Source organism: Mesoplodon densirostris, chromosome 11 (genome assembly GCF_025265405.1).
Source record: "Mesoplodon densirostris isolate mMesDen1 chromosome 11, mMesDen1 primary haplotype, whole genome shotgun sequence".
Lineage (NCBI taxonomy): Eukaryota > Metazoa > Chordata > Mammalia > Artiodactyla > Ziphiidae > Mesoplodon > Mesoplodon densirostris.
In genome coordinates this window covers 78,632,079-78,651,740 of record NC_082671.1, presented here as the reverse complement: position 1 = coordinate 78,651,740, position 19,662 = coordinate 78,632,079, and the positions used below count along the sequence as shown (strand labels likewise).

The 19,662-nt window shown below is 46.2% G+C and overlaps 1 protein-coding gene across 1 annotated transcript in view; it reads left to right on the top strand.

Annotated features, from left to right (window-relative positions):
- The window catches only part of STAB2 (stabilin 2), a 155,785-nt gene that overhangs the window by 34,428 nt on the left and 101,695 nt on the right, over positions 1-19,662 (top strand). The window contains exons 7-15 of the mRNA XM_060112405.1: positions 693-818; positions 2,329-2,525; positions 4,338-4,471; positions 11,989-12,122; positions 14,026-14,108; positions 15,829-15,978; positions 17,236-17,379; positions 17,791-17,847; positions 17,997-18,122. Of these exons, the coding sequence (XP_059968388.1) occupies positions 693-818; positions 2,329-2,525; positions 4,338-4,471; positions 11,989-12,122; positions 14,026-14,108; positions 15,829-15,978; positions 17,236-17,379; positions 17,791-17,847; positions 17,997-18,122 (1,151 nt within the window). The remainder of the gene's footprint in view (positions 1-692; positions 819-2,328; positions 2,526-4,337; positions 4,472-11,988; positions 12,123-14,025; positions 14,109-15,828; positions 15,979-17,235; positions 17,380-17,790; positions 17,848-17,996; positions 18,123-19,662) is intronic.

Below are 19,662 nucleotides of genomic sequence, written 5' to 3'. Positions count from 1 at the left end.
AATACATTGCCTATTATTTAAAAACAAACTAAAAAGCATTTCAGTTCCCTAAGCTCAGGGCTCCTCTTCTGTAATGAAATCCACTGCCTGTTCAGGTCTAAGTATGGCCCTCTTTGCATTGCCCTGTGGGAACCGGGGCTTGGAAGAACTGGTCCAAAAATGCTGACATTCTGGCTACTGCTCCTGATGTGAGTGATAAATGGTCCTTTATCTCTGACCCAGGCATCTCATATCTTCTAGCAGCAACCACGTGACTGTGTCAGCCCAACTTGTTCGTTTTGCAAGTTGGCTAATTATGCCAGACTATGGTTTTTAACAGCCATCTAAGCCCCATCTATCTTATAAAATACTATGCAGTCATTAGACATTAAGGTACACCCTTACCTACCTCCATAATATATTGTTAAATTAAAAATCAAGTTCCTAAATATTTTAACAGGATTCCATTTCATCTTTTGAAAATCTTACACATAAATGTATTATATTGGTTGTTAACATTGGTTATTGTGGGAGTGGGATGGGAGAATGAGAATAAGAAGACAGCTACTTTTTGCTTTACTCGTTCAGTATTTTTTGAATTGTTACAGTGAATCTTTGTCACTTTTGTCATAATAGGGGATATAGCATTTGTTGAGTTTTTTTAGAACTGGTGGTTCTACTAAGGCCATTACCTCAACAACCTTCCTTTCCAGCCATCCCAGCATGTGCAGCCTTGGTCTGCCCAGAAAATTCCAGATGCTCACCTTCCAGCGAAGGTGAAACAAAACTAGAATGCAAATGCATCCCCAGTTACACAGGCGATGGCAGACACTGCGAGCGTGAGTAGAACTTCGATCCTGCTGGTTTATTCATTGGGATGGTTAGATTCCTCAACAGAAAAAAACCTCACAACCTTCTTAATATTAACACAATGACCACTTCCATTTCGCTCTGTGTAGCTGCATGACATAATATTAAAAATTCTAAGCAAAATGCTCATCACGTGGTAGCTCTTCAATAAATGGCAAGTTCTCTTGTTATCAAAGCACGTATATAGATTTTTACACTTTTTAAATTAATTTTTATTGGAGTATAATTGATTTACAATGTTGTGTTAGTTTCTGCTGTACAGCAAAGTGAATCAGTTATACATATATCCACTCTTTCTTTTAGATTCTATTCCCATATAGGTCATTACACAGTATTGAATAGAATTTCCTGTGCTATACAATAGGTTCTTATTAGTTATCTCTTTTATATATAGGAGTGTGTATGTGTCAGTCCCAGTCTCCCAATTTATCCCTTCCCCCTCCACTTTCCCCCCTGGTAACTGTACATTTTTCTTCTTCTATATCACCTAAATCAATCTTAAGATAGAATGTAGTTTGTTTCTTACTTCCTTCTTCCTTCCTCCCTTCCTCCCTTCCTTTCTTTTTTTTTTTAATAAATTTGTTTTATTTATTTATTTTGGGCTGCGTTGGGTCTTTGCTGCTGTGCGCGGGCTTTTCTCTGGTCGTGGTGAGCGGGGGCTACTCTTCATCACAGTGCGTGGGCTTCTCATTGCTGTGGCTTCTCTTGTAGCGGAGCACGGGCTCTAGGCATGCGGGCTTCAGTAGTTGTTGCACGTGGGCTCAGTAGTTGTGGCTCGCGGGCTCTAGAGCTCAGGCTCAGTAGTTGTGGTGCACGGGCTTAGTTGCTCTGCAGCATGTGGGATCTTCCCGGACCAGGGATCGAACCCATGTCCCCTGCCTTGGCAGGCGGATTCTTAACCACTGCGCCACCAGGGAAGTCCCCTTACTTCCTTTCATGCTCTTTCACTTCATGAGTGGTTGGGTGTGGTTATGAACATGCTATTGGAGCCCGACTGCCTGGCTATAAATCCCAGGTCTGCCTGTTACTAACAGTATGACCTTGGACAAATTCTTTAACCTACCTGTGCCTCCAGTTTCCTATCTATGAAATGGGGATAATAATAGTAACTACGCTAGAGGGTTGTAAGGATTAACTGAATTCACATATGGCAAATGCTTAGAAAAGGGCCCAGTACGTATTATAAATTCTATTAATATTAGTGCTTTCTTTCATGCGATTTTATACTTAAATCCACACAGCATGGCATAATAATACATCATCACAGTACTTGTAATTATAATTTCTAATGGCCATATGTAAATCTTTTTGGTCAGTGGGGGTGATCAGGAGGGTAAGATGAAATGTTTTTTACTCTCTCTTGAAACTGTTGAATTGCCTTTGCAGCTTGGATAAGCTGTGATTTGCAATCCCTTCACAGTTCAGTTCTCCTCCTTCCCTGAGTGTGGTAACCACCTTATTTTGTCATTGCTTCTCCAGCCATCAACCCATGTTCACAAAATATCTGCCACCCTCACGCTCGGTGCACCTACCTAGGACCAAATCAGCACAGTTGCACGTGCCAAGAAGGCTACCACGGGGACGGCCAGGTGTGCTTACCAGTGGACCCCTGCCAAGTTAACTTTGGAAACTGCCCTACAGAGTCCACGGTGTGCAGATATGATGGGCCCGGACAGGTGAGCTAATGATGTTGGGACTGATGAGAATAGAAGTAGGACCACCCGCTGAAGGTAAAACTGTGCCGTCTGAGTTCTCCCTTTCCATGCTCAGGTCGGGCTTCCTGTCCAGACAGACCTCCGTGTGCTTGGGGTCCACCTCGGGGAGCCGTGATCCACCCTCTGAACTCGCCCTTTCCCAGCTCTCCTGTCAAAGCGTCACTGTCTCCTCCATCCCAGTCCTGTTTGATGATTGACAACATATGTACACATAGCTTGAATTCTATTAACAAATTAACGGTTAATGAAGTCTTGGGAAAATATGTCATTGACTTTCACCTGCATTCCTCCCGTCTCTCTAATGTCTTTTCAAAGTGAGAGGGGACTCTTAGGACCAAAAAACTCTGTCCCAAAGGGATGAATGCTGATAAAATGTCAGGCAGCACAGACAGATTTATAGGGAGCAATGAAGATACTCTGGAGTGAGACATATGTGATTCTCTAAATCATGTCATGACCTTGACTGGTAAAATTCAGCCTAGTCAGGAGACCTTTGCTACAGAGTCCAGATCAAAGAGCCCTTTCCTCAATATCTCATTCACCCACCAAATATTTAGTGGGTGCCTACTGCAGCCACAACTGCATGTCAAGTGTCCAGTGGAGGAAACCCATCCATACAAGAGACTACTGCTGCCTGGGTGAAAGGAAAGCCTTCAGTGTCTGACCAGACCCAGTCATGGGTCCCCAGCAGTCTAATCTGCACTCCATGGGGATGCTCCTGGAGTCCCCTGCAGAGAATCCAGCCGATCTCATGTCCGAGAAAAAGAATACATCACATGACATTTCTGCTATCAGTTTCTGAGGCTGGCTTGTAAGAAATTCAAAGGGCTAAATTCTCATCCTCTAAATGAGGTCCCTTATGGGAAAAGTCATGTTACATCATGAACCAAAGCCCCAGGACCTTGGGAGCGAGATTAAAACATATACGTTGTCACTTTAAAAATGGGTCCCAGGCATATTTTCAAGTCTTAGAACCCCTCCATCGTTCACACAGAAGCAGTGCATTCATTATTCCAGAACAGGGTTCCTCATCCTCGGCATGGTTAGCGTTTTGGACCTGAGAATTCTTTGTTGTAGGAAGTATCCTGTGCATTGTATGATGCTTAACAGCATCCCTGGCCTCTTGTGGCACTGTCCCCCAACCCTGTTGTCACAATCAAAAATGTCTACAAGCCTAGTGTCCCTTGGGTTGAGACTCCCGGTTGAAAACCACTATTCTAGAGAAATAATACCTCCCATCTGAGCCTCAGTCTCTACTCACCTAAATCTAAAAGCGGGAAGTATGGTGCCAGGGAGGCCCAGGGTGAGCAAACCAAAGAACTGAAAGTGTGAACTACAAGCAAGGTGTATGAGTTTCCAAACAGATGAGATGTGAACATGATTTCCAGTTCTGGATCTGCTGACAAATTTTAGTTTCAGCCCACACTTTAGACCTACCCCAAGTCAGCTTTTTTTTTTTTTTTTTTTTTTTTTTTTTGCGGCACGTGGGCCTCTCACTGTTGTGGCCTCTCCCGTTGCGGAGCACAGGCTCCGGGCGCGCAGGCTCAGCGGCCATGGCTCATGGGCCCAGCCGCTCCGCGGCACGTGGGATCTTCCCGGACCGGGACACGAACCCGTGTCCCCTGCATCGGCAGGCAGACTCTCAACCACTGTGCCACCAGGGAAGCCCCCAAGTCAGCTTTTATGGCAGAATAAAGATAGGAATTTAAGAAGAACGCCAGCCTAAGTGACTAACGAGAACCCTCTCTGCTCTTCTCTTCCCATCGGCTGAAGGCTCACTGCGAGTGTGCCGAACACTACCGCAACTTGGTCCCTGGAGTGGGGTGCAGTGTGACCGACGTCTGTGAGTCGGAGAACCCCTGCCACCGGGATGCGAACTGCACCACCATCGCGCCAGGTCGCACCAAGTAAGGCTTTCCAATTCCACCACCATCTTTCCAGGCAGTGAAGGTGGTGGCCAGTCAATGGGGAAACTGCTCGGGAGGACAGGAAATGTGTCTTATTCAGCCTCGCACCACCCTCACATAGCACGATGCAAGGAGCGCAGTAGGGACTCGATACATCTTTGTATAATCAGTGAATCGTTCAGTCATGGTTTCCTTGATAATGACCGTGCCAGCACCCTGAAATATTGACCTGGCCTGAAAACATGGTATGAAGTGATCAGAGCGTGGGAGAAAGAATCCACCGTCACTGGGAAAACAGATGTCTATGGTGATGACAGAGGTTTGACCTCTAATGTATATGCCTGTTTCCGCAATCTATGAAATATTGCTTGTGAGTGGTGCAAAACAATGGGAGAGTGAAAACTAGGGTAAGTGAATACACATGAGTGGTGTTTCCCGGACTCCAGGTTTCAAAAGAAGGGGTTGACTGTGAGTTAAAATATTTGTGTGAAAATTCCTGAGGCAGAGGCAGCTTGCCTGGTGGGAAGATGCTATTCAGAGTTTAAAGACCTGGGTTTGAGTCTCCACACTGGTATCTATCAGATTCATGACCTTGGGAATGTGACAAGGTCTCTCTGGCCTCAGTTTCTCCATGTATAAAATGAGCACAGTGGCGTCTACTTCATACTGTTGTTGGGAAGATGCATGAGAGAATGTTCTGGAAACTTCTCTCCAGCTGTGTTTTGTTTTTTATCAGTGGGTGAACCAAGCCTGGAACCCAAGCCTTTTGACTCCCAGACGGAGGCTTGCATCTTGGTTCCACTTTCGGGTCTCATTGTCACCAGCATCAGCAAAGAACCTGTTCTGCTGTAGTGAGCTCAAAACCACAGTAGACATGGAACAGTTTCTGTGCTTCCAGAGCCCCGCTCTGTCATTCCTTTTATAGCTGGGTCTTGAATGTGTAGATTCGCCCAGATAGGTTTTACGATCACTGTGTTCTCTCTGGTCAGATAAGTGTATCTGTATGCACTGTGGGTGGAGCAGAAAGAGTTTGAGTGTCAGAACCCCTGGATTCAAGCCCCAGCTCTGCTGCTTCCCTTACTCTGTGACTTCTATTTCCTCTGTCGTAAAAGGGGGACAATTGTGCCTCCAACCAGGGCTGTGATGAGGATTGAATAAGGTTACATTCATCAGTCTCTGAGAGGAACCTGGCACACAGAAATCACTCCATACACACCGTGCACACGCAGACCCCTCCCAGACGTATGTACAGGCACGTACACACCTACACAGCTATGCATATGGGCACGTCCTCTCCTGAAACCCAGGTTCTGACACTGACAACCGAACCAGCCAGCTTGCACACTTGGTACCATTCTCTGGGAAAGCTTGAGTAGAACACTTTAAACACTTTCTTTCTTTTGTGTTTGAGAAGATAAAATAGAAGAATGTAACTGGAACATCAGAATAATAGAAGTTGCATTAAAACTTGTGCTTAGGGCTCCCCTGGTGGCGCAGTGGTTGAGAGTCCGCCTGCCGATGCAGGGGACACGGGCTCATGCCCCGGTCCGGGAAGATCCCACATGCCGCGCAACGGCTGGGCCCATGAGCCACGGCCACTGAGCCTGCGCGTCCGGAGCCTGTGCTCCGCAACGGGAGAGGCCACAACAGTGAGATGCCCGCGTACCGCAAAAAAAAAAACAAAAAAACTTGTGCCTAGAATGTCAGTGGAACTAGCCATCAATTTTAGGGGTCTGTGTGTCACTCACAAACCTCTCGACACCTGCCCCCCCCAAAAACCTGACTGTCTTCAGCTGGGAAGAGGCCTATGTTAAAGGCTGGCTGAGTGACATTGATAAAATATGGGGCTGTCAATAATTTAGTTCACCCCGGAGAGGGATTTATTTTGTTTACGCCTCCTCAAAATGGCAGTTAGTCTATGCAGAGGATTCAAAATCATGCTGCATTAGTCAGAGAAGACCACCCAGTAAAGAAGACTGGGTTCCAGTGTGGGCTCCCCCACTCACAACTGGGGTGATCTTGGACAAGTCACATAACTTTCTGGAACCACAGTTCCCTCCCCTGACAGGTGGAGCTATTTCCCTGGGCAGAGCTGACAAGTTAATGTATATAAGCCTGCTTTAAACTCTACACTCCACACTTTCATGATTACTAAGAAGAACCATTAGCTTCCTGTCAGTTAAAATTGTGCCTTTCTATTTTTACATAGCAGAGTGGGAATTAAGGCATGACAGAAGAGAAAAGCATTCATCTCTTATCTGAGTCTGAAAAGCCTGGACGTGACAGAGAAGGCATACTGGAAAATGTGGTTTCCATTCCAACTGTACAAATGTACAGGAAACAGCACTGAAATCTGGAGACTCTGGGAACATTAGTAGCACTAATGACGGTGTTTAGATGTGATGTGTGCAGGTTAGGATTCCTTAGTGGGAACCATCTTCCCAAGAATCCTGTCCAAAGCAATACGGTGCCTCGGCACCATGCAGCAGGATCATGGGCTTTCCCAGACAGACCCAGCTTCAGACCCCAGCTCAGCCGCTTCCAGATGTGTTCCCAGCAGTGTGACCCTCAGACCTGGGCAACAGGGGCCCCTGCCCTGGGCACTGCATTTTAGAGGACCCCATTCTGGCCCTCCACTGACTACACTAGGGCAAGGAGTCTGAAGGACAAAGGGGCTGTGATCTCCCAGAGCCAGAAGGCACGTCAGAGACCCCACTCAAGTGCCCAGGACCTCATTCTCTGCTCAGAGGGCTCCAAACCAGCCTCCGGAACCTGCACAGGCTCTTCCCGGGACCACTCCCCCCAGGCGATGGCTGAAGATGGCTGTTTGCAGAGGGTGTGCATGGGCCAGCTTTACCTCCACCACTGCCATCAACGCACCCTTGGCTCTAGTGCTATTGAGCTATTTATTGTTCTTCAAACATACCCTGGTATCCCTCCAGCTTAGACCGTCCTTCCCTCCCCACCTCCTCTGAGTCAGACCAACACGCTGATCCTGCTGTGTCAACTTGAGTATCTTCACCTCTCTGATGCCTCCCCTGTCTTCCTGGTCCACTCAGGTGCCCCTCCCTCTGGGCTCCCAGAGAGCCCTGGAATGCTTCTGTTATAATATTTATCACCCCGAACTTTGGGGGCACCTTATAATTTAACTAAATTTTATCCAACATTGAATATAAATAATTCCATCTCATAACATAAAATGCAGGTGGCTTGTGGGTGTTTTAAAAGCCTTGGGACAGCAGGGAAGAACTTTACACCTACTAAAGAACCAGTTTATAAAAGAGGTGATGCTATGAATGGGCCGTAGCCCAAATGAGTCAGAAAATGGTCTCATAAAGTCTCAGACTTGTGGACCAAGATTTTAAATAAAAATTTAAAGAATATTTATGTCTCATACATTCCATTCAGCACAGAGACCATTAAAATATAATTCTCCTGCCGTCCTTAGGAAAGACAAGTCAAGTCTCTTTACACAAAATGGATCACTGGCCTCATAACAACTTAGGGGACTTTCAGAGAGAAATATAAAAAGTAACTTGTAAAAGTTGTCTTTCTATTGACTTCACATGGAACTTACATAACGTACAGCAGGATTGGTTTTCTTTTTTCTTTTTTTTTTTTTTTTTTTTTTTGTGGTACGCGGGCCTCTCACTGTTGTGGCCTCTCCCGTTGCGGAGCACAGGCTCCGGACACGCAGGCTCAGCGGCCATGGCTCACGGGCCCAGCCGCTCCGCGGCATGTGGGATCTTCCCACGTCCCCTGCATCAGCAGGCGGACTCTCAACCACTGCGCCACCAGAGAAGCCCCCAGATTGGTTTTCAATAGTGACTACTGTATCACTTCCAGGAGTTGCCAGTCTCCCTCTTTGTCACCTTACATTCACCATCCTGAAGCTCAGTACTTACAGAGAAGGTTGATGTTTAAGTAGGAAACTGTCATTTGATTGTCTTAAATAAGCTATTGTTTCACGGTTATATCTACCTTAGTGATTCTTCATAACAAGTTTCCTCAACCTCGGCACTACTGACCTTTGGGGCTGGATAACTCTTTGTTGTAGGTACTGTCCTGTGCATTGTAGCGTGTTGAGCAGCATCCGTCACCTCTATCCACTAGACGCCAGTAGCACCTTCACCCCCGTTGTGATGACCAAAAATGTCTCCAGACACTGCCAGATGTCCCCAAGGGGGTGGGGGTGGGCAAAATTGTCCCTGGTTGGAGCAACTGCTCTATAAAAGCCCCTAAGGCTCAATCAGTCAATGATCTCCCAGTCATTTGTCTGGCTGGGAATCACATATGCATCCTTTTAGAATTAGCTTAAACATTACTTCCTCCTAGAACCTGTTCCATATTTCTTCAGGCAAAATTAGTCACTTCCTCCTCCCTGACCCCCGCATCCTATTCAATCTATCACAGCGCTTGCTATGGAACTCGAGTCACCTGTTCATGGACTTGTCCTGCTGCATCCCAGCCTCTCCTCGTCATTGTCGTTGTCACCACCATCTCCATCACTGTCATCATCTGCCAAGTACTGAGCTTTTCCTATGTGTCCATCACTGTGCCAGCTGTTTTCATGCATTGCCTCTTCTATCAATAGCCCTAAAGGTGTTAGTAAACCCATTTCACAGATGAGGAAACTGGGACTCAAAGATGTTAAGTAACCTCATCACGTTGCCCTAAGTGATTTGTTTTCAGGTTCATCTCCAGCATGTGAGATGCTAGAAGAGCAAGGTATCTGTTGTTATCACCTTTATAGCTCTCTTGGCTAGCTCAGTTTCTAGAATTAAGTAGGTACTTAGAAAATAATCAGTTCGGGCTTCCCTGGTGGCGCAGTGGTTAAGAATCCTCCTGTCAATGCAGGAGACACGGGTTCGAGCCCTGGTCTGGGAAGAGCCCACATGCCACGGAGCAACTAAGCCCGTGAGCCACAACTACTGAAGCCCGCGCGTCTAGAGCCCATGCTCTGCAACAAGAGAAGCCACTGCAGTGAGAAGCCTGCGCAGCACAACAAAGAGAGTAGCCCCCGCTCGCTGCAACTAGAGAGAAAGCCTGCGTGCAGCAGCGAAGACCCAACACAGCCATAAATAGATAGATAGATAGATAGATAGATAGATAGATAGATAGATAGATAGAAAATCAGTTCAACAATGAGGCACTGTTCCAGGTGCTGGAATACAAGGGAGAGAAATAGGGTGGGATCCAGGTCCTAGGAGAGCGTGCCAGCTGGCAGAGGGGAGAACTCCTGAAGAGGTCATTTTGGTACGATGGGTTGTGGTGGGGGAGTGAGTAGAGAGGCCGGGTAGGGCTGCCTAGGCCACACCTGAGCTGTGAGGAGGGAGTGGGAGCACTCCGGCAGGACACACAGCCTGAGAAGGGTGTAACAGCCTAGAAAACAAAGCGATTTGGTGTTGCTGGGATGTGCATGAAAGCAGGAAGGACACATAAGCAAGATCCCCCCACCCCACCCTTTGAAGCCTTGCATGCGTGCTAAGCGTTTACACTGTATCCTGTAGACAAAAGGAGTCCCTGAGTGTTAAGCACACAGATGCCAGATTTCCCTTTGGCACAGACCCCTCAGGGCTTGTGTGAAAGACTGATTTGACGGGAGGAAAACTAAGGGCAGAAAGACCAGTTAGGGAGTCATTGCAGCAATCCAAGCAAGGGGTGATAAGACTCAGAAGTGTTTGTTCAGCAAACTTGTTGGAAACTTATCTGTGTGCCACGGGACCAATTTAGAAACACAGATGGATTAGCGAGTGTATAATTGTTCTTTGGAATCCTGTCCTAAACATGAGCCACCTCTGTGGTATGCATGCCCACAGCATCCCTGCCTCTCTCCTCTCTGAAATGTTTTTCCCCTGTCTCCTGTTTGGTTCCTCACTTATCTCCAAGATTTTGGAGAATGTCACCTTCCTAAGCAACTTGCCAATTTCAGCCAGCTGTCAACCAATCTTTGCCAAGTAGCAGTGGTTTGCTAGAGCCAGGGCTTACTGAGTCACAAGAGCCAATGATTAAGTTTTCAGGAATGTGCTGGCTGGTTAGTGTCACAGTAGTTTGAGATTGGCCAAGGTGGGAGTATGAACCATGGGAAATGGGCAAATGCTGCAAATCAGGGCTATTTTTTTCCCCCTGGAGAGCTGGATGTCTAACATCTACCAGCACACCACTGCTAGTGTCTTTTTAATTGCATCTTTAACTCCATTTCTCTTTTGTGAACCTAAACGATCATATACGATTCTGTGACTTTCATTGTTTACATATTTCTTTTAATTCAATTACTACTTATTTTACAACTATTAATTAAATACCTACTGTGGACCAAGCCCTGTACTAGATCTTGGGATTACGAGAGTGAATAATTGCACACATAGCCCTTGTCCTTACTCTTTTCTCAAATTAGATGGGGAAGCAGATCTTAGTCAAAAAACCACACAGGTTAGGATGAAATTACAACTGGGACTGGTGCTGCAGAAAAGACCTACATGGCACCGGGAGCTACGTGGCACACTAAGGGTGACACAATCTACAAAGGGGAAGGGGTTGGAAAATCAAGGAAGGTTTCCCTAGGAAGGCACAGTTGAGCAGAAACCTCAGGAAGGAAAGGGAGGGGAAGAGTCTTCCAAGCAGATCCACAGCTCTGACTCTTTACTTGAGGCTGGCTTCAGCAGCTTATTCTGATTTCGTGGTTCTGCAGTGGGGACCTAGACTCTACATTTATAGTAAGTACTCCTAGTGCTTCTGATATACACAGGCTCTTGCTTATGCTTTGAAAAAAGACTGAGACAGAGAATATACAGAGGGCTTCCCTGGTGGCGCAGTGGTTGAGAGTCCGCCTGCCGATGCGGGGGACGCGGGTTCGTGCCCCGGTCCGGGAGGATCCCACATGCCGCGGAGCGGCTGGGCCCGTGGGCCATGGCCGCTGAGCCTGCGCGTCTGGAGCCTGTGCTCCGCAGCGGGAGAGGCCACAACAGTGAGAGGCCCGCGTACCGCAAAAAAAAAAAAAAAAAAAAAGAAAAAAGAAAAAATAGAAATGGATATTTAATAAATTATGTGTGTATACGTAAACACTAGATAACTCTGTATATTCTTTTTTTTTTTTTTTTTTTTTTGCGGTACGCGGGCGTCTCACTGTTGTGGCCTCTCCCGTTGCGGAGCACAGGCTCCGGACGCGCAGGCTCAGCGGCCATGGCCCACGGGCCCAGCCGCTCCGCGGCATGTGGGATCCTCCCGGACCGGGGCACGAACCCGCGTCCCCCGCATCGGCAGGCGGACTCTCAACCACTGCGCCACCAGGGAAGCCCTAAATATTCATTTCTTGTGGGGCTGCTCTATGTCAGCCAGTACACTAGGAATGCTCACTTGTATTTGTCCCACTCTTCTGGCCTTGTCTCTGTCCCGCTCTGAGCATCCAGTCTGACTGTCCCAGTCTTCCCCATCTGCACAGTGAGGGTTTTGGACTGTATGACGTCAACATCCAATGGCTTTGAGACCCTGAAAATGTGTTTTCCCCCTCTCTGTAGATGCGCTTGCCGCAAAGGTTACGTTGGCGATGGCTTGACGTGTTATGGAAACATCATGGAGCGACTCAGAGAATTAAACACTGAACCCAGAGGAAAATGGCAAGGAAGGCTGACCTCTTTCATCTCACTCCTGGGTACACAGCCATGGGTGCACATTTCCACAGAAAGCGCAGTCCTCTGATGGGCAAGGACATCTGCCAGGCACACAATCACTCAGAAAGGGGTGTGCAGGATTGGCAAGTCTTGTCTATTGGTATCAGCCCTTTCTAGGAAGGGCAAGTGGGAGGAAAAGGACAAGCAGCTGTTCCAAGGAGATGAGAGTTAGTGCCAAGAGATCCAGCAATGCAGCAGCTAAGGACAAGGTCCCGGGGTCACTGTCAATTAACAGGTCTGCAACAACAGTGAGATAGGCAGCTACCGATGTGAGGATGGAATCCATCCTCTTTCCCTTGACCTTATGGGGCCTCCAGATGGGAAACAATGTTGGCAGGTAGTATTGGGAGGCACTATCCATGCTCCTCAGCGAAGGTGCCATTTGAATGTGGGGCAGAGTCTTAATGGTGTGCGACCGACCATCTCACATATCACTGGGTGTTTAGCATCCTTGGTCCCCCAACCACTAACAGTCTATAGTGACACATTTTCTGCCAACCCCCAGGCAGGGTGACAGCCTAAAACACCCTCCTGCCTTTCCGAACACCCTCTAGAGGTCATGACCTCACACTCCCATAAGAATGAAATATAGCTGATCACATCGTTAGACAAGATTTCCAGTAAAACACACATTTTGCCAGTCGACAGGAAATAAAACACAGGCTTGAGCAATCAACAGAATCCTTAAAATATCAGTATCTAGAACTGACCAGTCACCAAGCATGATTTCCCAGAAAGAGCACGGGCGGAGGAGGAAGTGCTCCGCGCTGGTCAGTGCTGTGTTCTCAGTGCAAATAATGTGCCTCCTACACAAATGACCCGCTCTTTGCAGGACAGCCCCCAGGGAGTCAGGCATTACTGGCAGACCTCAGGGCTCTCCCACCTTCCTCTACACACTCTTAGAGTATCAGTGAGAACAGACAAGGGGGACAGTGTCCTTTAGGCACTTCCCTGGACAAAGTCCAGTCACCCTGTCACATGCCCGGTTTATGAGGTGCGGGGCACACTGCCTCCTGGGTGAGAGCACAGAGCCCATCCTGGTGTCCCCGCCTCCCCAGGGGCATGGAACAGGACCAGCTATAAAATTTCTAGAGCCCAGTACAAAATGAAAAGACCAGGGGTTCTCTGTTCAAAAAGTATTGAGCATTTCACAATGGCAACGACAAAGCATTAAACCAAGAATGAGGCGCTTCTTTTTTTTTTTAATTATTTATGTTTCGCTGCATTGGGTCTTCGTTGCTGCACACGGGCTTTCTCTAGTTGCGAGCCGGGGCTACTCTTCGTTGCGGTGTGTGGGCTTCTCATTGCGGCGGCTTCTCTTGTTGCGGAGCGCGAGCTCTAGGCACACGGGCTTCAGTAGTTGTGGCACGCGGGCTCAGTAGTTGTGGCGCACAGGCTTAGTTGCTCCACAGCATGTGGGATCCTCCCGGACCAGGGCTCGAACCCATGTCCCCTGCATTAGCAGGCAGATTCTTAACCACTGAGCCACCAGGGATGTCCCAAGAATGAGGCTCTTCTGAGCTGGCCCTGATGGAGCAAGGGCTGCATCTTCACTCACTGAGATGGCAACAGCTCAGAAAGTCGGGCACAGAGGCAGGGGTTGCCCAAGGATTTTGTCACATGGCCTCATGGAACCTCTCATCCCAGGGTATCTCTGAGTCAAGACTGTGGCTACAGGAAAAATAGCACAGTCGTGAGGAACACTTGGGGGCCTCACATTCTTAGCTTCCCAGTTCACCTAGGGCCTGCGTAATACCAATTAGAACGGAGAAGCTCAGGAGTCAGAGGGTCTAAGTGGACCACAAGGGGCATTGCCTGATTTTACTCCTCATGAGCTACTGGCCCATTTGGTGTTTTCTTTCTTTGTGTATTTCAACTCCTAAGACAAAGCCTATGCTTGGCCACTGAGTAACCTGGGACCATTTACCGTGCTGCTGCCGACAGACAAGGGATTAAAAGGATTCAATGTAAGTATTTTAAATAACCTTGTTTTATAAATAAGGACTAATGTGAAAAAAAAAAACACCTTAGTAGACAGTACCCTCTTTATTTAAAGTGGGAAACCCATTAAAATTAAACCTACTGATGATGAGATGGCAATTTTTTTTGTAAAATTCTTTGAGCAAAATAAAACGTCCTTACGGATAGTATACAAACAGTAAGTGCACAACTCAATGAACTGTCACAAAGTGCACGTCGAGGTATCTAGCAAGACCATTTCCAGCTCCCTACAAGACTCCCCCAATGCCCCCTTGCAGTCATTACCCCTCAAGGGTAATCACTAAGGGTTCTCAACTGTAGTCACGTGATAAATAAGATTTGCATAATGCAAAACTGCTCACTTCCCACAGAAAGAATTAAATTAACATACCAGCTAGGTATTTGTTCTTTAAAATCATCATAAATGGTAACAGTGGTAGGGAAACTAGAAGAGAATTGTAGTCTTCAGTGTGAGCAGCTGCTCTCTCAGATAATGTCAACCAGTGGGAGTGAAACCCATAGTGCCCAGTGGAGGTTTCCCATGGTATTGGTGCAATAGTTAGATTTGGTTTAATGTAGGTAATGAACACACTGATTTGCGTGAAATTGGTTTATATTGGTTTATATACGATCACAAAAATATCCAAGATATTTTGTGATCATAATTTGTGCTGCATTCAGTTAACACCCAGCGAGTTTCAGACCCTCTCCTCCTAATATGCCACCACCATTCATCCGTCCAAGATGCATCTGTCATTAATCTTCAGAGATGCACTCACGTGTCACCTGTGGGGAAGGAGAACTAGTGAATATTGAAGGCATCTGGGCTAGACACTTTGCATGTGGTCTCTTGTTTAATATACAGATTGAATTTACACAGAGTTGAGAAAAGGTCTCTGAGTGACTGTTGACAATATAATATTGACAAAACGTCAGTTTGATCCGAAGGATTTCGAAAATCTTAATTTTGCTCTTCAAAAGCTCCATCGGTCTGCTCTACTGGGTCTTTTCACACAATTTCACATTTCATTCCCAGCTGCTTCCTGGGCTCAAGATGACTGACCCCTCAGCCCCTGCCAACCACGTTGGTCCTCCTAGCCCCAGCGCTATGCTCTCCCCGCGATGTCCGGTTCCCTCCCAGAGCACCCCCTGTGGTTTGAGAGCATACCGTGCCTCACCTCCAGATGTCTGCTCCCTTTAAGGCCTGGCTTAGGGCAGCTTATCTCTGGGAAAGTCATCTGTATCTGAAAGAGCCCAAACTCAAGTCAGGGTGAACTAACTTTGATTTTTTTTTTTTTAAGAAGATTTTGAGGGTAGGAGTTTATTTATTTATTTATTTTTGCTGTGTTGGGTCTTCGTTTCTGTGCAAGGGCTTTCTCTAGTTGTGGCAAGCGGGGTCCACTCTTCATCGCGGTGAGCGGGCCTCTCACTATCGCGGCCTCTCTTGTTGTGGAGCACAGGCTCCAGACGCGCAGGCTCAGTAGTTGTGGCTCACGGGACTAGTTGCTCCACGGCATGTGGGATCCTCCCAGACCAGGGCTTGAACCCGTGTCCCCTGCATTAGCATGCAGATTCTCAACCACTGCACCACCAGGGAAGCCCAACTTTGATGTTTTTGATGCTAAACAAGTCATAACCTGAATCACAAACCTCATTTTTCCCTTCGAACCACAGTACAGACTGAAGGAATCGGCTTTCTTTTCTCAGGTAAAAGAGCTTTTGCTGAATAACGAAGCTGCTCAGTACTTTGTGAAACTCCACATAATTGCTGGGCAGATGAGCACCGAGCAAATGAATAATACAGACACATTCTATACTTTGACCGGAAAGTCAGGGGAAATCTTCAATGGTGATAAGGTGAGGGTCTCTCTGATTTTCACTCCCAGAATGAAGCTGCTCACTGAGTCGATGGCCATAGCCAGCTCTCTCTTGGTGTCCGGGGGTCATGAAAGGTTCCGAAGAACTTCTTTCCTTGTTCCTTATTTGTCAGAGCACTTCCCTACACAGGAAAAAAATGGACAGCAACACCGGAAAGGGGCAGGTAGGAGAGGGGTGGACTGTTACAGAAAGGGAATTGTAAAGTGATTTTGCTCTGGTCTGAATTAGTTTTCAAGGCAACCATCATTCAACTGCCAGCAGGAAGGAGAAATTTACAGTAAACCTTTTTCCTGGAAGCATCAGCAGAAAGCCAGATCAGCACTCATCTTACGAAAGGAAATGGATTGTTTGTTTTAGATTGCCGGGGTTTATGCATTCTCTCCAGCTCAACATTGCATCTCTCCTAATGGCATTAATTCTGTTTTTTTTTTAAATGTCTCCCCACTCTTTCGCAAATAACTCTGTTTGTGATTTTACTGAGCTGAAGGGCACATGGTCAGTCAACAGAGAGAGTGTGTATGGGGGGAGGGGTTATGACCTATCCTGTTGCATTTCACCAAATATCAATAGTTGATAGATTAATGAGCACTTACTACATGCAAGGTACTGGGGTAAATCTGGATTTGTGTTACATAAGGTTCACAACAGCCCTGTGAAGGCCTTTCCAATGGGAAAACTGAGAGGTTGCACAGTAAGAGCCAGAGCCACGATTCAAAAGCAGGTCTGCCTGACCCCAAAGCCTGAATCCTTCAACAGTGGGTTGTACTGTATGTGTGAGAGGATGGATGGATGGTTGGACGGACAGACAGACAAAGGAAGATGTGGTTTCCTTTCTCACAAGGACATGCATTCATTCCTTTATTCATTCAACAAATATGTTTTATTGTGTGCCTCGTCTGTCCAAAACACTTAAGTAGGTAATGAATTTACGATAAATTGAATAGTTTGGGGCCTTTTTGTAGCTTGCCATCTATGGCGGGGAGACTATAATGCCTTATTCTCATTTAGCAATCACTGGTAGTCAGAAGTGATTTCATATGTTATCTTATTTGATCTTAATGAAAGACCTGTGAACTCAACTGAGCAGAAACCATCATTCCCATTTTGGGGATAAGTCACTCATCCAAGATCACACAGCCAATAAATAGCAGAACCCAAGGATTTAAGACTTCTTCTAATCCAGTGCTCAATTTTTCAAGGGCACACATTAATTTTTATTTTTCCTTGGTGTTTTAGGACAGTCACCTGAAGCTTAAACTCTATGGAGGCAAAAAGAAGGTAAAAATTATACAAGGGAACATAATTGCTTCCAACGGGCTCCTGCACATCCTCGACAGAGCCATGGACAAGGTGGCGCCCACGTTTGAGAGCAATACTGAGGTGAGATATTTCAGGTAAAGGGGACGTCACCTCAAATCCATCTCCCTTTGCTCCCTGGAGAGTCACTCCCAAGAAGAAAATGAATGCCAGCACTATGTGCTTGTACTAGGATCCCAACCATGGGGAAAACGGGATAATTTCTGTTTTTAGCAGAATTCTGGGCACGTCTGAGAGAGAAAGAAAGGCATATAGTAAGTGTAGGAAAGATGTTGATTTTGTGACCTTTTTCATAGTCACACCTGACAACTCAGACCAGCTGTTGTGAAAATTTACCCCTTGTGCTTTATGGAGGAGATCCACACTTACATGTAAACTCTGTCATCAGTCTTTTCATGTTAGAGCCATCTAAATATTTCCTAAACCACCTTATTTTTTTTTCACTGAATTTTAAGCAAGATGTCTCTTTTTTAGCAAACCATAATGACAATGCTACAACCAAGATACAGCAAGTTCAGATCTTTGTTAGAGGTATGTACTTTTCATGAATTTCTAGAAAGTGTTTTATGTCCAGTCCTTTGTCAAATTAGCAGGGGGTATCAATTGTAAATACTTCCTGGGGAATTCAGATACTTATCTGAGATAGGTTGCAGATATAAATTTTCATTTCTCAAATGCAGGAAACCAGTGTGGGACATGTCTTAGATGAGGATGGGATTGGTGGACCATATACCGTTTTCGTTCCAAGTGATGAAGCATTGAATAACATGAAGGATGGCGCTCTCGATTATCTCCTTTCTTTGGAGGTATTGTATCCTACTGACTCTAATGGTGTCATGTCAGGATCACTGCTTCAGTCTCTGTCCATACAGGCTTTTTGTAAATTAAGGATGACAAATAAGTAGCACACGTATCACCATCTACCCTTCTGCAAAACAAAGGCAGACATCATTAATCAATCACAGTACTCTGGAGCTAAGCCTAGATGTGGCTACCATCTCCTCAGTAGAGTTCCAAGTAGCTATAGACCAGTCGATCAGGCTGGGCACAGGAAGTAAAATCTATTTGCAACCCCAGCTCTGAATGGTTGGTTTGATTTGTCCTGGCTCTTCTAATATTTCTTAATAGCAAGATCATAATTTTAACTTCCCTATATCTCTAAAATCATCTAGAAAATGAAGCCTAATATAGGGCATTCTGGGCCAGGTCTAGGCTAAACTTAAAAGGAATAAATGTGATTTTTAGGGGCTCCCACCTCTCCTTTCTGTTGTTTTCCGTTCTCTCCACAATAACCCTCTCCTTATACACCATAAACCTTCAATTCTCTCACGTCCTCCTCAAGAAAGGAGATTTTTTACTCTCTCACTCTAGGGTATAAATGACTGATACCATTTAAAGTGTTTCCTCTTCCAGAAATATCAGCCTTAAACTGAAAGGAAGGTTAGCTAATTATGGAATGTTTTTCATTCGAATGTTAAATAGTGAAATTACAGGAAGGACCCCAGGCTTTCTTTCAGCACCTTGAGGCCCTGCTACCACCTTGGCAATGGGGCACAACTCCCTATGGCCTCATGTAGATCAGTGGTGACTATATAGAAGGAGGGGGGTCTGAATCTTTTAGAGTAGTGATCCCCAAACTTTAGTATGCTTAAGAATTACCCATGGCGGGCTTCCCTGGTGGCACAGTGGTTGAGAGTCCGCCTGCCGATGCAGGGGACACGGGTTCCTGCCCCGGTCCGGGAGGATCCCACATGCTGCGGAGCAGCTGGGCCCGTGAGCCATGGCCGTTGAGCCTGCGCGTCCGCAGCCTGTGCTCCGCAATGGGAGAGGCCACAACAGTGAGAGGCCCGCGTACCGCAAAAACAAAACAAAAAAAGAATTACCCATGGAGCTTGTTAAATAAGCTGATTCCAGAAGCTCACCTCAAGCGTTCTGATACCATGGCAGTGGAATGAGACCCAGAAATCGACATTTTGATAAGCACCAACTTTCTAACTCAGGTATCCCAGGTCCCACTGCTTTTTGGCACTCAGAAACTTGTCGCCTGAATGATGAAGAGGCTCACATTCCCTTTCTGGAATACTTTCAGGTACCTACAAGGATATCTTGCATTCAGAATACTTAGGATTAAAAAAAAATAGGTATCAAGGAGCTAAGTCAGAAGGTAATCTCTTACATCACAAACAGATGTTAAACGTATTGATATGTGAAGATTTGCTACAGGTTTCCATTTTAAAAGTCAGATTTCCCAGTGCCTTTAAACTAGGGTGTTATTTTAAAAATATGATTCACACTCAAGTCTCCTGAAACCTAGCTATTACAGGAAAACGAACATTCTTCTCTTTA